Raw genomic sequence first — 18,710 nt, forward strand, 5'->3', positions numbered from 1 at the left:
TGCCTCACAGGACAGTTGTTCTCTAATCTTATAGATTTGGTATGGTATTTTATAAATCTTGCTATCTGTAGCGAAGTTACCATCAGTACCAATTCTCTACACTACTTTTCTTTTTTTTCCCTCTGAGAAGTGATTTTTCACTTTAGTTTCCAAAGCTATTTCCTGCTGGACAATTGCCTGATGGGCTATACCTAAACCTGCTAAATTGATTTTTCTTCTTTCCTATATTTTCTTCTTTCCTGTGTTGTTTCTTCACCCATTTCTCAATTGTGCTGATGCTGATTAAATGTACACACAAGTTAAGACTATCTTTAAATTACTGTTGTAAATACAGCCTATCCATTTATCAGGACACTTGTAATGGTCTGCTGTAGCATCCTTGTTGCACTGCATGCCATCCCCAGAGCAGACTGCTGCCATGTTAGAACTGGGGCAGTGAATTCCAGGCCAATTACTGAGGTCAGAACTAAATAATCTAAGGTTTTTGTGAATTAATACAGACTTTCCATGCATCTTCATTAGTAGAACATAGAATATACACCTACAGACGAGGCATTTCCATTCACACTGTACCTTTTCTGTTCTGTGACTATCAGGACAACTTTTCAGTCAGCTCAATAAAGTGCCTGATATGACTTCTAAGTATTTAAAACTTGCCTATTTTGTAGCCTGGCTACATACAGAGACTCAGCCTATGAATGTGCAACTGTTCTTACTGAAAATCCAAACTTGCAGGCTTCAATACCCTTTCCCATGTAGTAAAATAAAGGAAGAAAGTTATCAGCATAAATATAATTTTGCCTCTAAGCATTCTTGTTTTGATTGACTGTAATGAATAAGGATCTTGGAACAGACTGCGCTGTCACCATGCAATTATACTAGCACTTTGGAAATACTCTAAAAGTAATAACCATCACTTATAAAACAAAAAAAAAAATTTCAAGTGCCTGATTATATTTTTGAATAAGCAGTCACTTTCTTTCATCTCTTATGTAAGTGTGTCTCAGACAAGCAAAAATCAGAAACAAAAGAGCACCCTAAACGTAACAGTGAAGAAGTTGAAAGGAAGAAAGGAGACTCAGAAGCAAAGAATGCACAAAGTAGCTGGATTGATGGAAAGTTTTTTTGATAGGCAAGCTAATTATGTACATATCAGCATAAATATTTGTGAACTACTAAAGATACTGCCTATGGGACACTCTCTGCAAAAGCAAATTTTCACACTTTGGAATATCAGTATATTTCAAAGGTAGCATTCTTTTCAAATGGGAATGACACGTGAGATGAAAAATCAGTAGTTTCCATATGATAGAATTTAAACTACTTATATTTCTGTTTTAATGTACTTACTACTAAGCAGAATGGAAAGCAATCAGAATGTAAATGTAATGCTTAATTTGGTTTAATGCAAATGAGAATTTGAAACTCACAAGGCTTCCTATATTGCCTCAACTTTTATCCCTAAATTATTAGATAAAAATTACTTCTATACCCGAGCAAATCTTAATGAAATTGCTGTGATTTGAGTGGGAATGCCAAATGAGCAATGCATAATATTATGACATGTTTAGGTTGGTGAGTTTATTTTGTCTCTAAGTAGAGCTAGAAAACATTAAATCAGTGTGTGTTTTACAAATTAAGACACAAATTTTATCTCTCTTTTCCAAGAGAATATTTTAAGCAAAGTTACTGTGGTATTCAGGTCCTGAAGTGAAACTACTGCTGTAAATTAGAGAGCAGTGTCACCACTGCTTCAGTGACACACTGCGAGGTCTTTGGATCAGCAGCTGTACTTGAGGACTAAGCAGTTTCTGCCCATCACTGCAGGCAGTCCAGGTGGACGAGGCTAGACTTATGCAGAGTTGCTTATCTCAGAACAAGGTAGTGTGGGGCAGCTGATAAGCCATACCATGAATCTGTATAACGCAGTGTCTGTCAGCTCAGAACTTCATCAGAGTTTTTGCCTCTCAATCTGTGTGAGCTGTGGAATAGGCTAATTTCAGCTGATTTTGGGCTCAGTAAGGGCTTCTGTCACTCCTGCCTTTTACAAGGTCTCGTCCTTCCTGTAAGTGTGGTTGTATGGTTTCTGCAGGGCCTGATCTGCCCTTCCATTTTATCTCTTCAAAGTGCTGTTGCATTAGATTACTTCAGTGGCACAAAGTAGTCATCAATTTTTAAATTCAAGCATGTATTTAGACCCTTCTACAGCTCACTCTGTATTTCTCTCCAAAAAGACTTTAGTATGAGCGTTTGCGAATGGCAGGATGAAGTGTTTGCCCACACTCAAGAGTCTTTATCTGTGCATATAATTATTTTCATTAATTTTATGTACTACATTTACTTTGATAACTGTACAGGAAAGTATCTTGATTAAATCAATGTTACCTCAGAATTGTTCTAAACTGTTAGTAAAAGTTACAATCCTCAAAGTATCATTTTTGCATCATCATTTGTATTTTTCTGCAGCATGCTTGGATTTTACAGATGGCTAACATTTCATTTATAGAGCAGCAGTAGCCTTGAAGCAAAGAGAATAGTTGACCAAACTTCTTTTCTTCTTTTTCATTGTCAGTGGCTGACATCTATTTTCATCTGCTGTGTATATTTAAGGAAAAAAAAAAAAAAAAAAAAAAAAAAAAAAAAAAAAAAAAGTGATCTAACCTGAAATCTTCAGTCCGTTATTATTTAACATCAACCTTCTACATTATTTTGCCAAGAAGAAGAAATACAATAAAAATTCAAATCTCTTCCTGCAAAGTAGTGGAATTGAAGTAGTTGTAGAAAGAAATTATGCTGTGCTGAACAGTAGGAATGCTGAATTATGCCAAGACTGCGCTTTTTTATCAGCTCACTGAGACAAGTCTATTTTTGAGAGAATTGTGTAAAAGAAACCTGACTTGAAAATGTTTGCAACTCTTCTCATTTTTGAAGGCTTTCTATATTCTGAATCATTGTTAATACGTAACATTGGGTCAAATAATTTGTGTTTCTTTTTAACAATGAGCTTGGATGTGCTAGCCAAGCACTACATGGAATGGTGTTGTCAAACTCTGTAACAGTTAATTAAAAGACTCTAATGAAAACTTCGTAAAAAACAGACATTGTATATTCAGATCATTTTTTCGAAAGGGTATATAATTGGAAGATGTGATTATGTTCAAAAACTTCTTTGACATATGCACCCATCTTGTTTAATTGCTGAGTTAGGAACTTGTAAGAACTTTAACGTAAAAAGTTTCATACTGAATGTGACATATGTGACTGAGTTGAGAATCATTTTACTGTGCATTTTTTTGTTTTTTTTTTTACACTTCAATGTTGTGAAATTCTGTGCCAAAGGTTTTTTTGTATGATAGAAGCTTTCTTCTCCCCCAGTCCTAGTAGTCAGAGAAGGCAGTGAATTTTCTAACTTACTTCAGGCCTAAACTAGGTACAGACCTAATTATGTGGTGGTTTGCAGTCACTCACAGCAGATGAATTAACTACAAATTCATTAGAATTCAGCTGGATTTTAAAGCCTAGGCTATTTAAGCACAGAAAATTCATATGCCAATCAGCTTGCCTTGACAAGATGTGCTGACAGTACATCAGATTTACTTTTCGTTCTTTGTATAGGAGTTCTGCACAACTTTTTTGTTTATTCCATTTTTATTTTGTAAAATATATGTAGGGTTACTCTGAAACCTATTTATTATTCCTATTTATTTCCATGGAAACTGCAACAGATACAAAGAACACAATAACACTGTTTTCTAAAGCACAGTCTCAGCTACAAAGTGGTATTTTTCTACATCATCACCACTGTGAGCCAAGTTGTGCAGACAAGGTGATTGAAACACTCTCCTTTTAATGGTGTGAACATTGTGCATGTCTGTCTGGAACATGGCTTGTCTTTCACATATCTGTCACCACTGCTGAAATGCACCACGCACCTAATTTTACCTAATTTTAACTGCATTTGCTTCTGTTTCAAGAGCTGAATGTTACTGAACAATTTAAACTTCCACTGTTGACTTACTTCATGTGAAAAACTTCAGCTTTTTCTTTTATCGAATACTATTCAAGTAGTCTTCTTCTTTAGTTTTCACTTAATTTCACTAGCTTAATCCTTTATCTGTTATCTCAAAATTAGAGGATGACATTCTGAACTAACTGGAGCCAGAAAGAACTTTTCCATTTATTTAATGTATTATGGCAAAAAAAAATCTGTCATTTTTCTGTGAACTTTTCCTGTTACTTGTCTTTGATTCACCTTTAAAATCCGTTGACCTGTTAATTGTGGTATTCACCAATAGCTAGCAGTATGTCACACTTAAAGAATTAGCTAGAACTTCTTTGTTGACATTTTCTGTTTGAAGAAAGCTCCTTTTCATCAAGTTTTGTTTTGCAGGGGATTGTTTTCAGTGTTTTTTGTTTTTTGTTTTTTGTTTTTTGTTTTTCCTCTTCTTTTTCAGATTTTGTTGTTATTTTAACAACACTGTAGTATGAGAAGATGTATCATTGAGTAGGCATGCAGTGTAGTGGAAATGTTACAGTTTCCATGTCGATCTGTTGTTTTGTCAAGATGCTACTAATAGGAAACAGCAAAATGAAAACTGTTGCAGTGTTGCAGCAACACACATAGTTTGCATTGTTAGTTAAATGCAGTATGTGATCTTGGAGTAAGTTTTATGTCTAACGTTTATTATTCTACACAGTGCAAGGCATGCTGAAATACAAACATTCATGAATTTAGAATTAGAATTAGAATTTTTTAAGAGAATATTAGTAAAATCTGAGCTAGATAACTTCTCACGGTCATCCTTTTTTTGGTCAGTACTATGAACTAACAAAGCTCCTGAGTTCCGTTCACTAAAGCATTTAAGGAGAAACATTTGTCTGCTCCTGAGAACCAAATATTATTAGTGGCATTAATAATATTTGATTGAATACTCTTTTGATGAAACACTGCAGATAAGTAAATGAAATGTTTATTCTAGAGAAATACTTTCCTATTTAAATATAGTTCTACTGACTGCGAACACACTGCACTTCACCTCTGTTGGAGATGAATGTAAATCATACCATACAGTTTCATGCTCTGTTCGCTCTTGCCTACATCGAGCTGTTCTTCTATGTAGGCAAGCTTCAGCATTGTCCTGCCTTCCCAGATACAGATATAAAGAGTTGGTGCTTCTGGGTAGAATGAGTTGAGATGTGTTGATGGTTGGACTAGATGATCTTAGTGATCTTTTCCAACTTTTTTTTTTTTTCCAATGATTCTGTGATTTTATAACGCACATGAATATACTTACTGGTAATGTCAAACTCATACACATCTTCCACATTGTCACAGACTGTTTACTTTTGAATATCTATGCACAACTGTAAAAGAACATATTTCTAATCTGCACCTGGGATTGTCATCCTTACTACAGACTTGAATATCCCTGTTGAGTGCAGAATGCAAAAACAGACAGAATGCTGCTATAAAGCAGTGTGAACATTTATGCAATAATAAAACTCAAAGAAATGTATTTGAGACATTACCTCTCATTTCTTGCAAAGCAAACTTCTAGCTATGTTTGAATGAGTCGGGTTAACAGTCACTATTTTTAATGTTAAAATGCCTTAGGGAAGTTACAAAACTCATCAGATACACAGTATAAAGTAAGCTTAACAGCATAGGTTTGAGCACTCTCAGTGTGTTTGATTCTGTACAAATGCATCTCTGTCCTAATAAGGGAGGTAAGGATTACTTGTGCTTGTTTTAAAAAAGTAAGCTCTTAGCTGGGAAGCTAGGAATGCCTAGGCAGTATACAAGACCCTTTCTCTTTCTATGAATGTTTTATTAACTATACTAGTATGCTTTACTAGCTATACTGTGCTTTATCATGAACAACAGCAAAAGAATTGGGGAGTATAATGAAAGAAAGGAGCATAAAAACCGTGAGTTTTACTTGTGTGGAAGTAGCCAACATGTGTCTCTGCCCAGCTTCTGTCAACAGGGGCATGATCCTGAGCATTGATACCCCTAGAACTCAAGTGTTTCTACTCCATGTCATGCAGATTTATGTCATGCACAAAGATCTTAATGTAATCCTGCAGTTCCTCTACTACAGCCATTCTCTACTACAGTCATACTCCCTGAAAGACTTCCTTAGATAAGCCAGATATAACCATGGGAAATACATGTGGGAACCAGGGTGTCAACTGTATCATTTTTGTGGCATATAAATCTAATAGAAATCAAGTAAAATATATTTCATAGAAGTCTGGGATGATGGCTTATTTCCTTGGCTTTACAGCAGTATTTTAATCCTGAATTCTACTGAGATTTCAAAACATTTATTTCTCCAGCTTGAAAAGAATGTGGCATTACTGGTTGTGAAAAATGTCTTTTAATGGGATTTCTGTTGATCTCTCATTTGCCAAGTAGACTGCGTAAGGAATAGATAACAATGCATACAATTTTAAGAGAATCTTTCAGGGTATTTGTCATCATGAACTTTGAAAGTACGGTGATCATCCAACATAAGGAGGAAAGAAAAAAAAAAAAAGCTAAATGGTGCAAATTGTAGCGTACTTCAAAAAAGGAGGCCCTCTGCTAAATTCCATAGCATCTGCGTACAGGTACAGGTTAACTGTATTTGTCTAGGCTTGGCAACCTGTCTACAAAACAGTAGTCTAATGCAATGTAAAATGGTCAGCATATAAAATAGGAAAAAAATGAGAGTACTAAACTTAATAATATAAACATAGTACAATATCTTGCAAGAGCACTGATTTGGTAACCATTTGTCCATTCCTATGAAATATAAATTCAAGAGGCTTCATAGATTTAAACAAAGTCTCTGATATCAGTATATTTGCTTTTCTGGGTGATTTATTTGTATTAACCTGTGGCATTTTGCCTTAATGACTGAGAGAATGATGAAGTAGATCTGTTTGCTTTGACAAGAAGACATTTATTGTAAGTGACATATACTGCAAATGTATCTGTTTTGGAGGAGAGAAGGTCAGCAACCAGTAAATGATCTTTAAATAAGTATATGCATATACTTATATATATACATATATATATAATATACTAAGTATATAATTTGTATATGTTTATACTATATATTATTATTACTGTGTGTGTATATATACATATATACACACACAGTAATAAAATTCTTAGACTGATGAAGATAGCTTATAAAGCTAATGTTTTCCTGCTGAGTAATGTGTATGGTTTTCATAGAATCAGAGAATCACCAAGGTTGAAAAAGACATTCAAGATCACCCAGTCCAACCGTCTGCCTACCACCAGTATTTCCCCACTAAGCCATGTCCCTTAGTACCGTATCCAAATGTTTCCTGAATGCCTCCAGGAACTGTTACTCAACCATCTCGCTAGGCAGCCTATTTCAGTGCCTGACCACTCTTTTGTAGAATAAGTTTTTCCTAACATCCAACCTGAATCTCCCCTGGTGCAGCATGAGGCCAGTCCTATTGCTAGTTATGCAGCAGAAGAGTGACCCCCACCTCTATACAACCTTCTTTCAGGTCATTGTAGAGACCAGTAAGGTGTCCTCTGAGTCTCCTCCAGACTAAACAATCTCAGTTCCCTGAGCTGCTTCCTGTAAGACTTGTGCTCCATACCCCTCACCAGCTTTGTTGCCCTTCTCTGGACATGCTCCAGGGTTTCAGTGTCTTTGTTCTAGCAAGGAGCCCTAAACTGAACACAGTACTCAACATGCAGCCTCACCAGTGCTGAGTACAGAAAAACAATAACTTCCCTACTTGTGCTGGCAGCGCTGCTTCTGATACAAGCCAGGGTGCCATTGACCTTGGCTCCCTGGGCACACTGTTGGCTCATGTTTAGTCAAGCATCAACTGGCAACCATTTCTTCCACACAGAAGAAGCTTTGATTGCCAGAAGCTTTGGTACATGTCATAGGTAGTATGTTTATCTACATAGTTTTCATAGGCTTATAGTATATATTTTTTTAATCTTGTACTTTATTCTTTCCAACTTGAAAATTCACATTAATAATCCATAGGAAGTAAGAACAGAAGACAATTTTCACAATTTTTGAATTTTTTTGACTTTTAGTTAAACCAGCCAAAGGTTGATAAAGGAAGGAAGGAGAACAATAACACTCATAACAGAGTTGACACCCTAGTTTTGTTCTCAAACTGACAGAATACAGAAGCACTTTCTCTATGACCCAGTATTTATTTATTTTTATTAGCCTCAAAGAAAAGCATGGAGAGTATTTGCCCTAGTTAAGATTTTGCCAGAGTTGGTATTCTCCAGCACAAAACTGTTTCATAATGACTGAGCATTTTTTTATTATTCAGTTGGATTTGCTTGTATATTACCTAGGTATGGCATTCCAGACCCACGAATTTGTGTTGAAACTATGAATTCAAACTGTTGGCTGTGATAAAAATTGAGATTGAGAAGTACTGAAGAAAATAATGAGTCTATGAAAGTAGGAAAGAAAGTTATAACAGAAGCTTTTATTTAGTACAGTAGAAATATGTATGCTATACTGGTGTAAGAACAGAAAAAACGTATAGTTAACCTGAAAGATGTTTTGAAGCAGCAAGTCAGACATACTAGGAATTCCTTAGAATTTCCATTACAAAAAGAATCATCGAGTACCTGGCCTGACTCATGTCAGCTGCTTCTGGTAGAGTACTGTATCTCTGGTGTGATCTAGGGTTATCATTTTATGGACCGAGTATTTTCCTATGACTTTGGCACAGTAGAGAAATGTGTGTGTTTTTTCAACACCAGAGGAGATGCGCTCTTTTGTTCCTATAATACAAGCAGTGACCCTTCCTTTTTTCTCTGTCTTGAGCCTTTTTCAGCTGATCCACATACAGCAAATCAGCAATGACTGCGTTTTCCAGCTGGAGTCAAAGATCCCAACAGAAAACGTCATAACTGATGTGTACACGTGTGTGCACAATCATGCAGTGCAGCAAAGGTTTAGTAACAAAACAAGATCAGTATAGATCACTCACTATATAGGTGAAAAAATATTTTAATCTTGTATTATTATAGTCTGCGACAGGAATAAATGTCTGTTACCTTTTATCGTCTCCCTTCATGCTGTTTTTCAGTCAGCCTGAATTGCCACACGCTCATCTGACTTTGGGAATAGCCAGGAAACATCTTCTGAGTACTACTGCACAAGCACAATAATGCTTTGTGTTGCCAGGCTTGATGCTAGCAAGTGCAATATCCATGGTTAGCAAAAGAGGCAAATGACACTCAAAAAAAAAAAAAAAAAAAAAAAAAGGTCTATTTTTTTTCCATACAAACCCGTTTTAGTTTCTGATTAAATGAAATTGTGCTTTTCTGTGATATACTGTAGAATTAGATTTAACTTATTGTACTTCTTAAGACACTATCAAAAGTTAAGCTTGTCTAGAATGCTGTACTTCTTATAAGCCCTTTCTTTACTTTGTCATTTTCTTAGATACATTCAACTTAGTATCTCAAATGTGTTATGATGTCTTGCACATCATGGTATACTTAATGGAATTTATAGGATCAAAGATCTTAATTTTTTTTTTAATAGATCTTCTACAGATATTTACCATTTCTGCATCGTAGTTGTAATTTCATTCATAATTAATTTCTAATTCTTCCCTAATTCTTTCAGCAATATAAGTTGTTAATTATTTTCTCAAGCCTGTTTAATACTCTCAGGCTTTTGTTCTGATGTCCAGTATGATGTCTCAGATCTTATTTACTGTCTTGCCTTCACTTCTGTTAAAAGCAGAATTGTTATCACAGGTATGATCATGAGTCTATGTATATCTGCCATGTTATTTATCAGAAGTAGATTGGTTACCACATAGCAAAGGAAACTGGTCTCCATAACTCTGACTGCAGGACCACTAGCCTCCTCACTGTACCCTTGTGACCTGATATTTTGGAGATTGGCCTACACGTGATATCAGGCCAATATTATATAACAAATACTCCTGTCTTTGGTGTTCAGAGGATTGGGTAATTTTATGAAGACTATCTACATAAACATCAGATGATGTGGTCACAATGGCTAAAAAAAACCTGTGGTTAAAACAACAAAATAAATCTCTTTTATTACAATAATGCTAATAGAAAAGTAGTATCACAGTATTTATAAGAAAAAGATACTTGAATCCCCTTATGCTACCTGAAAATCAGTCCTAGTGGATTAAACTGTTTGTGCAAACTCAGTGAAAGACTTTTTGATCCTACACAAAAAATATTTATTAAACTTACATAGTAGTAAGTAGGTTAATCCAAATCACTGTAATGGAGCTGAAAATGTTCAACTGAAATATTTTCAAACAAATTTTAGCTTCCAGCAAATTTGCATGGTTTTTCTTATGCCAAGGATAGATGGTAATTTTTTCATAAGTTGTTGGGTTGTTTTTTTTGTTTGATTTTTTTTTTTTTTAATGAGGAATAGAAATACCAATTCAGAGCCTTCAAAAATATGTTTCAAAAAAATATTTACAAGTGGCATTGCACATATGAGAAAGTTCTAGTGGAGATGATGGTAAGTGGGAAGAAAGAACTGTCCAGTCAGAGGTTTAAAGAATCCCTTTGGGTATGGAAGATCTAAGTTTCAAAACAAATACAATACTTATCTTTGTCTCTTCATAGATTTGAAGTACAATATCAGATATTTTCAGCAGGTTGAAAATGCTTCTTTCACAGAATTTGTTCTATATCTCTTATTGCTACCAACTTAATCATTATATTTCCTCTAAGTTATATTTTAGTTTCCTCTAGGTTGTGTTTTGGGCAAGAACTGTACAGTAACTTTTGACTGAACTTCCGTTAGTCTTTACTGGACGAATTGAAGGCTACTGAAAAATTGGAAAATATAAAAGTCTTCAAGTTGCCTAGCCCACCTGTTTCAACAGCAGTCAAATTGGAATTTATTATATTTTCATTTGATTGACAAGGTTAAATGACTTGTAATGAATGAAACTCATTCTCTTGTATTTTGAAGGAAAGACAGAGTTTCTTGCATTCAGGTTCAGGTAATAAGAATGTTGTTGAGTTACGTAAGGGACGGAAGAAGATTAAGTGCAGCAATGATTAAGTACAAAGGATTAGAACTGCATAATATCCAAGGGCTCCACATTTAGGGAAAATGAGAATTAATTGTTTGAAATGTTTATTTTTGAAACAGGTCTATCTAGGTCTGATTTACACTGTCTCTGTATTCTGCAAATTGCTATACTGTGATCAATGTTCACGAAGGTAGTGATCTTAAATTCAAATTAGTTGTAACTCACAAATGAGCTGAATACCTGGCTTGTTTAAACTACCACTTAGTTTGGTAGAAATGTAGTAAGGTAGAGAAGCTGAGTATCTTTCTCAGTGTGTCTGATCTCTTGCTCATATGCTTTAAGTAGGATCTTTTTATAGTATTTTAGATCATTTATATACTTCTTCAACTTTGTACACCCACTAAAGCTTCTAACTTTTGATGTTCAAAGTAGACTACTTGCTTAAACTCCTTTTAAAGATTTAATGTCATAATTCATTAAAAAACAACAACAACAACAAACAAAAGCAAACAAAAATACCAGACATCTCTTAGCACTGCCTTCATCTTTTAAATATGCCTTCACTTTTGTTTAGCCTTATTCTTTGAGAGGAATAAACTAGTAAAGATGTCTTAAGAGGGGAGATCAAGAAAACTTTAATGACCTGTGGGGCTCAGCTACAGAGTAATCATCATCATCATAAGTACTTTGCGTTGTAGATGTATTTCTACCCTAATAAACAAGTGAGAAGTAAATTTTCATTATAGTAGTAGTGTTAATTCCTTTGTTGGAACTATGATCTTGAAATCTTGTACACAGTGAAGTTGCACAATATGTAGGGAATAGCAAACTTGAATTAATTCCTAAATAAAATTAGTATGCATTGCACTTCAATGATTTGTCTTTGTTTTGTTTCTCTAATCAAAATCCCAGTTAATTTCAGCCTTGTTCTCAGCCTCCCCCACATTAGTTCCATTGTCTAGATTTGCATCATTTATAGCAGCTGGCTTCTTGTTAATCTGTCCTTTGGACCTTTACATCAAACAGCAAATTAATTACAGGAAAAGAAATCCCAATAGTACTTCTTCGCTTGGAGGTTTTCACAGTTATTAAGAAGCGAATGCTTCTGATTCTCATCAGAAAGGAGAAATGGTACACAGGAGAGGATGAAGCATGTACTTCACAGGTACCTTTGCCTAGAAGTAAGCATCAGTCAGTTTCCCTCTACTTTCCATTTTCTAGCTCCTCCCTTCTTTTGCTGTAAGGTTAAAATAGGACAAAAAGCAATTGGAAAGATTGAAAAAAGTAATACAAGATTTGTGTTTCTTCTTAAGGGCTGTGTAGCATTAATGCTTTTCAAGTTGCAAGAACATATTTAAGTTTACTAGAAGGCCCGCTGGCATCATTAATGTTAGTAATGTGTTCTTGTTATTGAGTTGCTACATTGTGTATTCAGCACCTGTGAGACTGCGTCTTGAGTACTGTGTTCAGTTTTGGGCTTCTTGCTAGAACAAAGACGTTAAAGCCCTGGAGCATGTCCAGAGATAGGCAGCAAAGCTGGTGAGGGACCTGGGGTACAAGTCTTAAAAGAAGCAACTCAGAGAACTGAGATTTTAGTCTGGAGAAGAGGTGACTCAGGGGAGACCTTATTGATCTCTACAACGACCTGAAAGGAGGTTGTGTAGGGGTGGGGGTCAGCCTCTTCTTGCAGGTGATAGGACAAGAGGGAATGGCCTCAAGTTGCACCAGGGGATGTTCAAGTTGGATACTAGAGAAAATTTCTTCTGAGAAAGAAGGGTGAGACACTGGCACAGACTGCCCAGGAGATTTTGGAGTCACCGTCTCTGGAGAAATGTGCGCATATTGAACTAAGGGACATCATTAGTGGGTATGATGGGGACTATGTGCTTGGGACAGATAATCTTAGAGTTCTTTTTCAGTCTTCATGATTCTATGATTCTGTGTTAAATTTCTTATTTCTTATTGACCATTATTAACTTTTTCATTTTGCTTTTTTTTTTTTTTTTTTTTTTAATCAACATAAAAGCACAAACAGCATTCAAACAACACTAGCTACTATGATGGGTAAACAAGGAAAGGAGATGGAGACAGGGGAGTTGCTGTGTGGTCTAAACGTAAAGAGATACACTTCTGGTGAAATACTCCATTAAAATAATTTGCTGGTTCAGTCTATCTTCACTGTCTTCCATTGCTTATGTCCCCATTTGTATGTTTTCCTTGAATGAAAAGTTGTGATTTCCCTGGCTATCTTTTCAAGATACATATCATCTCTGACTTTCTGATTTTTTTCACTCTCTAACTAAACTATCTTATGTAGTCCATCTTTTCAATAGTGCATAGATCATGAATGAAGGTAATGCCTTGTCCAGCTCTTAAGAGAATATTCAGCTATGGTATGATAAACTGTTTTGCAGCAATATGTTTTTTCCATTTTTTTACCTTACTGTTATCACTGCTTAAGAGCTCAGTCCAGCATTATTCCAACATCATTTTGAGAGTCCTGCTGTGATTCTGATTCTTTTATATTTGTCTCTGGTTCTGAGCTGAATATGAAATTTAGTGACTTAGCTTTTGAATGGGAAATTTAATTTACAACTTGTCAGCTTGCTTACAAAACAAGTACCAGTGCAGAGAATTCTCCTAAATATATATGCAGCCTCTCTCCTTTGTTTGTTGTTTGCTTCTTTATTCCCATGAAGTGTGGAAATAGACAAAAACAATTTTGAAAATCTAAATTCATAGTTGTCACTCTTGACCACATCCTCAGAGCCTCCCAGGCAGCGCAGGCTGTATGACACAGCAGATGGTGGCTACACGTGCAGAGTATCCATCCAGGAAACAGTGCACATCTTCCCTCAGCATCCCTGTCCTTCATCTGCCCACAAAACTGCAGTTTATTACCAGAAGTTGAGTAGTTCCTTGTAGAAAGATTAGAATTTTTCTTAGTAGTAAACCTTTTACGTCTGATTGTGTTACTTTACATATTTCCATGTATTTGTGCGTATTCCATGTATTCCCATATACCACTTGTTGCCTGTGTTTTGGAGTGAGTAGGTATTCTCTGTACTCTCCATAAAAAGTTTGTGGTGAACCAGCTGTTGTAGACATTGAAATGTGTCTAATTTTCAAAATACTGAATGCCATCTAATCTTGTTTAAAATGAGTAATCAGAATTGGCTGGGAGTATACAAGGCAGTAGTTTATAGCCTGAGTTAGAAACATTTAAGTTCTTCTGGATTCGCATCAAAGCGTAATAATTATGGGATATAAACAAAACAAAACAAAAGTTTGCATATGTAAATGACATTTGATATACTATATTCCATTTGAAGTGTTGACATGATTCTTTGGCTTTGTCAGCTGAGATTTGCTTTGGAGATTCTACATAAGTGAAGCTTTTTCTTATTTTTTAACATAGAGTTTCAGCTAAGTCTGAATAAGCCAATTTCATTCCTTAAAGGGTTGTTGTGTAGGCTAGGTAATTGTGATGAGACTGGTAAACTTACAAAGCATTAGCACTAGTGAAAAACAAGATTGCTACATTTCCATAGTCAGTGGGACCTGAACTACTGTATGTAGGTGAATTCAGAATTGAAACACGCATCACTCCAATCCTTAGAAGGGTCTTGTGTGTGTGTGAAACAAAGTATAACGTATAGGAAGGGAGCTCCACTTGCAGAGGGACTCACTCAAGGTGTTATGTTGTATCACTGAAGTGTCATGCCCATTAAGTCACTTGTTTTCTATATAAAAGACTGAATTTTTCATGTTAAAGCACTGTGCTTTTTTTATACAATCTAGCTTACTCCTTAAATGAGGATATCTTTCTGAATTTTCCTGGGAAGTGAAGAACAGTGATTCCGGTCACTTTTTCTAATTGTTATTTTTATACCACTGGAAACAATGATGACAGTATTTATGGCCACCATTAAAAAAGAATCAGAAGGATGGTCAAAGTGGGTCCCCGTCTTATGGCATTTTTGGGGGGAAAGTTCTGCCTCTGTGGTTATGGAAACTGACAGTGCTGATTTCTGATAAGTTCTCTTAGGTGATGGACTTACTGTGGTGATAGTTTTATAGCAACGGTGAAGCTTGTATCCTGGCTGACTGAAATCCTGTTGCCCTTATTTTAAGGAATTGCAATGAGAAATGATCATGGTATGATAGCGCAGAGGTTAAAATGCATCCATGAATTCAGATTTCCCTTCGGCTTCATGGATATTTTGCTCTGCTAGTTTTATTGTCCAAACAAACCTATTACAAGCATGAGTGTTCTAAAAATGATTTTAATAATAAAAGGACCAATTCATGTATGAATTCTTTGAAATTTAAAACTTGTAGAAAGGAAATACCTTTTAATTTATTTTATTTCTAAGATTTTATTATTATTTTTATCACATGATTTCACAGCTCCTTGATATTTTTAAATACAGGTAATGAATTTGGGCATCCAGAATGGCTTGACTTCCCCAGAAAAGGGAATAATGAGAGCTTTCACTATGCCAGAAGACAGTTCAATCTTACTGATGATCATCTTCTTCGCTATAAATTCCTAAATCAGTTTGACAGAGATATGAATAAATTGGAAGAAAAATTTGGCTGGCTTGCATCTCCTCCGGTAAGCTGTATATAGTAAATGATAAGTTTTTAGTCACCAGTTGTGTACGTGTTCAGAATAACAACAATACAAAATTTGCATGCGGAGATTTTAAACAGCACTTTATTATGCGCTGTGTAATGTCTCTCTATATATTTCAAGTTGTCAAAACTTGTCTCTGAAATATCTTCCACAGATAACGGAAATATGGAACAGTCTCCTTCTAGCTTCATAACAAGCTCTTTTTGTATTATTTTTGCTATTTTTTTTTAAGTAACTGCAGATTGGATAAAGCAGACTATGAAATTGTGCGTAATCCAATCGAAGGATTGCTTTGGGAAAGGGTAAATTGCTCTGACAAGTTACTTTTACATATATAATTATTTCTGAGGAAACATTTTTGATCAACTGTAATGCAAGGTGTATTTTCCTAGTCTTCAACTTGTCACTTTTGTATTTGCCTTTTTTTTCCTAAATATTGCACTGTACTTACTAAAGCAACTGAATTATAATTTCTCAGTGTTTAAATTATTTCATAATATAGTCATAATCTATTTCAAAGATTATTTTTAAAATGTGCTTCTAGTCATTAATAGCTTACGTAAATACAGCAAAGGTGTTTTATTTAGTTTATCAGAGCACTATTAAAAAAAAAAAAAAAAAAAAAAAAACCACAAAAACCCACCAAGAACTGATGCTGATCCTCACCCCATGGAAATGGATACATTGATTTTATAAAAGGAAAATGTGCTTCTTCCTCGTTAATTTTGCATATCCTTTTAAAAAGTAAGCTACAGTTCGTTGTTCATAAGTTTTCTATTATGTAGGCATAACAGTAACAGTTTACATTTAATGTTCATATCTATATTGCTTGAATCTGTTATTGTTTTACTTGAAATGAGGTATTGCAGCAATTTGTTTTTTTTCTTATTTTTGTTAATTCAATTAGAAAAATCTGCAACGGGTTGAGAGGCTGTGGGTTAAGATTAGGGATGAGACCAGTAGAGGACTGTCTACTATAGGCCACTTGATCAAGAGGAAGCTGTTGATGAGGCCTGACGAGGTATTTCAGTCATCCAAATAAGTGCTGGGAAAGCAATGCAGTTTGTTGCAAACTATCCAGCAGACTCCTGGAGTCCATCAGTGATAATATTCTGGTTCAAGTATTGGACCTATCAACTGGAGGTGAAGTGCTGTGGACCTAGTGCTCACTAATGCAGAAAAGATTATTAATGATTGGTTGAGTTCATGATCTTAAGGAACATGAGCCTGGCAAGGAGTGAAGTCAGGACCCTGGACTTCAAGAGACCAAACTTCAGGCTGTTTAAAGAATTGTTGAATGAGATCTCCTGGGAAGCTGTCCTTAGAGACAAAGGAGTGAAACAAAGCTGACTACTCTTTAAGGATACCTTACTGAGAGAGCAAGAGCTCTCCATCCCCCAGTATAAGAAAGCAGGCAGAGGAGGCAGGAAACCAGTGTGGCTTGGCAAGAACCTGCTAGTCAAACTAAGGGAGAAGTGTGGGATATATCAGCAATGGAAACAAGGACATGACACCTAGAAAGAATACAGGGATGCTGTCCAGACTTGTGTGGGTGGGATTAGGAAAGCCAAGACACAGATGGAACTCAACTTGATGAGGGATGTTAAAAACAACAAGAAGGGGTTCTGTTGGTACAATGATCAGAAGAGACAGGCCAAGGAGAGTGTAGCATACTTCCTCTGATAAATGACAAAGGAGAACTAGCTGCAACGGATATGGTAAAAGCTGAGGTACTCAGTGGCATCTTTGTCTCAGTCTTTGTGATCAAACAGGATTCTCATATTTTCTCATATTCCTGAACCTCACATCCGTGTACCTCTTGGCGGGAAATGGGAGAGTTTCCTCCTACACCCTGTAAGGGCAGAGCAAGTCTGAGACTACCTTGTGAGGCTGAATGTGTCTATGGATCTGGATGGCATACATCCCAGGGTCCTAAGGGAACTGGTTGATGGGATTGCTGACCTGGTCTTTATCATATTTTTGTCAACGGTTTACGGACTAGTTCAGCCCTGTTCCATGACTAGAAAAGTTGTGGCTGTCAGGTGAAATCTTTGGTGGCTGGAAAAGGGGAAACATCACATTCATTTATAAGGAAGTGTGGAAGGAGGACTCAGGGAACTACAGGCCGGTGGTCCTCATCTCTATGCCTGAGATCATGGAACAGATCCTCCTTGAAGACGTGTGAAGACACATGAGGGGTGAGCAGATGATCAAAGACAACCAGCATAACTTCACTAAGACAAAGTCGTTCTTGACTAATCCACTGGCCTTGTATGGTGGATTGACAGCATAAGCAGACAAAGGGAAGTCAACTGATGTCATCTACCTGGACCTCTACAAGGCCTTTGACTTGGTCCCCCCACAATCCTTACCTCTAAATTGGAGAGAGGTGGATTTGAAAGCTGGACTATTTGCAGCCAGAGGGTTATGGTTAATGGTTCTATGTCCAGGTGGAGCAGTGTGGAGTGGTGATGAGCAGTGTGTCCCAGAAGGGCCTGTCCTGGGGTCAGTACTTTTTAACATCTTCATCAGTGGCATAGAGGATGGGATCAAGAGCACTCTCAGCAAGTTTGCTGATGACATGAAACTGAGTGGTGCAGTTGATAGAACAGAAGGTGGGGATGCCATCCAGAGGGACTTTGATTAACTCAAAAAGTGGACCCTTGTCAACCTAATGAGGATCGATAAGCAAAGCAAAGTGCAAGATTTTACACTTGGGTCAAGATAATGTCAGGTATGTATACAGACTAACTCCTTGAGAATAGCCCTGCTGATAAGGACTTAGGAGTACTGGTAGATGGAAAAACTTAACATGAACTAGCAATGTGCTCTTGCAGCCCAGAAGGCCAATGGTAACCTGAATTGCATCAGAAGAGGGGCAGCCAGAAGGACAAGAGAGGTTATTGTCCCTTTCTACTCTGCCCTCATGAGGCTCCACCTGTGATAGTGCATCCAGATCTGGGGTCTCCAGTATAGGAAAGATGTTGAGCTTTTGGAGAAGGTCTACAGGAGAGCT

At 36.3% G+C, this 18,710-nt stretch overlaps 1 protein-coding gene across 3 annotated transcripts in view; it reads left to right on the top strand.

Moving 5' to 3' along the window:
- The window catches only part of GBE1 (1,4-alpha-glucan branching enzyme 1), a 152,786-nt gene that overhangs the window by 105,566 nt on the left and 28,510 nt on the right, over nucleotides 1-18,710 (top strand). For all 3 annotated transcript variants that reach the window (XM_048933938.1, XM_048933939.1, XM_048933940.1), the window contains exon 13: nucleotides 15,489-15,673. In XM_048933938.1, the coding sequence (XP_048789895.1) occupies nucleotides 15,489-15,673 (185 nt within the window). The remainder of the gene's footprint in view (nucleotides 1-15,488; nucleotides 15,674-18,710) is intronic.

Source organism: Lagopus muta, chromosome 1, assembly GCF_023343835.1.
Source record: "Lagopus muta isolate bLagMut1 chromosome 1, bLagMut1 primary, whole genome shotgun sequence".
Classification (NCBI taxonomy): Eukaryota; Metazoa; Chordata; class Aves; order Galliformes; family Phasianidae; genus Lagopus; species Lagopus muta.